Source organism: Malus domestica, chromosome 15 (assembly GCF_042453785.1).
Source record: "Malus domestica chromosome 15, GDT2T_hap1".
Taxonomy (NCBI): domain Eukaryota; kingdom Viridiplantae; phylum Streptophyta; class Magnoliopsida; order Rosales; family Rosaceae; genus Malus; species Malus domestica.
In genome coordinates, this window is record NC_091675.1 from 12,508,509 (window position 1) to 12,511,057 (window position 2,549).

At 38.1% G+C, this 2,549-nt stretch overlaps 1 protein-coding gene across 1 annotated transcript; it reads left to right on the plus strand.

The window, feature by feature from the left end:
• Nucleotides 1–212: 212 nt before the first annotated feature.
• LOC139191686 (uncharacterized) lies at nucleotides 213–1,520 on the plus strand. Its single transcript, XM_070812679.1, has 4 exons — nucleotides 213–387; nucleotides 616–801; nucleotides 979–1,081; nucleotides 1,217–1,520. The coding sequence occupies exons 1-4, from the start codon at nucleotides 213–215 to the stop codon at nucleotides 1,518–1,520; spliced, it is 768 nt and encodes a 255-aa protein (XP_070668780.1).
• The last annotated feature ends 1,029 nt before the right edge of the window (nucleotides 1,521–2,549 follow it).

Here is a 2,549-nt window from a genome sequence, read left to right on the forward strand (position 1 = left end):
TCAGAATTCTCCATATAATCCATTATCCATCCTTTTAAATCTCACACTAATTTTCTCAATATCTCTATCATTATTCATAGTTACCGCTTCCTTCTTCACCAAATCCAAATCTGTATCATTATTCATAGTTTCTACTTACAATGTCTTTTTCTTCAAGCATGATGTGGGAAATCAATCAAGAAGAGGAAGAATTGTTTAACTAATCTGAAGGAATGTTCAATCTCCATATAGCCCAATATGAGAAGGAAGAGGATGAGGAGCGGAGAAGGAGAGATGACGAAGCAAGAATGGCCAGAGACTCACATTCCCGTCGAGTCATCCAAGCTGTGGCTCAGATATGCAGGCCCACCAATTCCGGAAACCTTGATAGAAGCAGGCAACAACGAGGTGAGGAGGTGTTGGACGATTATTTTGTCCATAATAATGCATTTCCTGATACGTACTTCAGACGTCGTTTTAGAATGGAACGATATTTGTTCAACAAAATCATGATTGCTATTTGCAACCATGATTCTTACTTTGTGCAAAAGAATGATGCTTGTGGTGCTATGGGTCTCCTTCCCGAGCAAAAAATTATTGCTGCGTTGCGGATGCTTGCGTATGGAGCATCTGCAGACCAAGTGGATGAGATAGCGAGGATGGGGAAATCAACCATTCTTGAGTCCTTGATGAGGTTTTGCGAAGCAATCGAATCTACCTACACCGTAGAGTACCTCTGGAAACCTACTCACATGGACTTGGAAAGGCTTCTGAAGAAGGTGGGGATACGAGGTTTTCCTGGGATGATTGGGAGCATTGATTGTATGTATTGGACGTGGAAAAACTGTCCAAGTGCATGGCAAGGCGCTTATGGAGACAGAAAATGAGCAAAAAGTATCATTTTGGAGGCGGTGGCATCTTTTGATACATGGATTTGGCACGCCTTTTTCGGGGTTCCGGGAGTTCAAAATGACCTCAACGTCTTTGCCCAATCCCCAGTGTTCAATGATGTCCTGCAAGGAAAGACACCAAAATTCACGTATGAGGTTAACGGACGTATGTACGACGGGCCATACTACCTAACTGACGGCATTTACCCAAGGTGGTCAACATTTGTCAAAACAGTGCCACGTCCACGAAGTGCAAAGGAAAAACACTTTGCAAGATGTCAATAGGGGTGCAGGAAGGATGTGGAGCGTTGTTTCGGTATCCTCCAAGCTCGCTGGGCGATCGTCAGGGGTGCTGCCAGATTGTTTGATGTAGAGTTGCTTAGATCCATCATGATGACGTGCATCATTCTTCACAACATGATTGTGGAAGATGAGTACGATTATGAAGCCATTGATGAATATGAGCCAGACACGATGAACAATTCAAGAACACGTATATATTGTGCTCATGACGTCACCAATAAGCCCGTGCAACATGAGCCATTAGAAAGGGACAGACGTTACAATGAAAGGGGTATTCAACGATATACTGCATTTCAAAGGCCAGACATGCACAATGCCCGGCAAAATGACTTGATAGAGCACCAGTAGGCATTGAAACAAGCTGAAGATAATTAAGTTCATTTAGTGTGTTTTTTATTATTTGGTATGTTTATGTAATTTTATTTGGTGTGTTTTATTTTAGTTCATTTAGTGAGGTTTTTATTATTTGGTGTGTTTATGTAATTTTATTTGGTGTATTTTATTTTAGTTCATTTGGTGAGGTTTTTATTATTTGGTGTGTTTATGTCATTTGAATAAAGATTCTCTTATAGTATAAATATATTACCATATTAAATAAATTTATTCTCACTTTAAATAAAGTACTAAATTCAATAAATTCGAAACAACATAAAATACTCAATTCAATAAATAATAAATTACAACCCAAGGTGATTGGAAAACTATGGGCTACGATTACAAAAAGTACTCTAATCATCATCACTTAACCAATTTGTGGTGCTAGGATGATCTTCTCTTGTCGTGCTAGGACCATCTCCTCTTGCTCTCGCTTCTCTTGCACGCCTCCTACGCACCACATCTGATGCGTAAAATAAGTTAACACACAAAATTAAACCCTCTTTTTATCAAATGTAGTAAAGTATGTAAGTAGGGATCGTTCTAGGCCGGGGATTAGGAGGGATTGCTAAACACTTGAAAACTGACTTAAAAACATAAAAACAAAATTTAAAACACTAAACTAGACTCAAAGAATGCAAAACTATACTTTAAAATACTTAAACAAACATAAAACTCAAAACAGCAACCTAATGACTCAAAACTGCCTAAAAACCACTTTCTGGGCAGTTTTGAGAACCTAACAAGAACTTGGACGAAGTTGGATGAAAACTTGAATCAAAACACTTAGAAACATAAATCAAAACACTTTCTAACTAATCTAAGACTTCAAAATAAAGGGGGATTTGTTTTGGACGAAAATTGAAAACAAAACAGAAACTTTAAAACAAAACAGATTGTAAAACGTTTTTGGATGAAAAGGATGGATAAAAGGCTAGTTAGGAGGTTCTTCTCCACACATGACACACTTGCAAACAAAATGATTTTCAGTTGTTCTTTCAA

Excerpts from the sequence above, each read along its gene's own strand:
- LOC139191686 (XM_070812679.1), top strand. The coding sequence starts at position 213 with ATGTTCAATCTCCATATAGCCCAATATGAGAAGGAAGAGGATGAGGAG. Across the intron at positions 802-978 it reads GATGATTGGGAGCATTGATT|TGTTCAATGATGTCCTGCAA; the intron begins GTATGTATTGGA and ends CCCAATCCCCAG. Across the intron at positions 1,082-1,216 it reads ACTGACGGCATTTACCCAAG|GGGTGCTGCCAGATTGTTTG; the intron begins GTGGTCAACATT and ends GGCGATCGTCAG.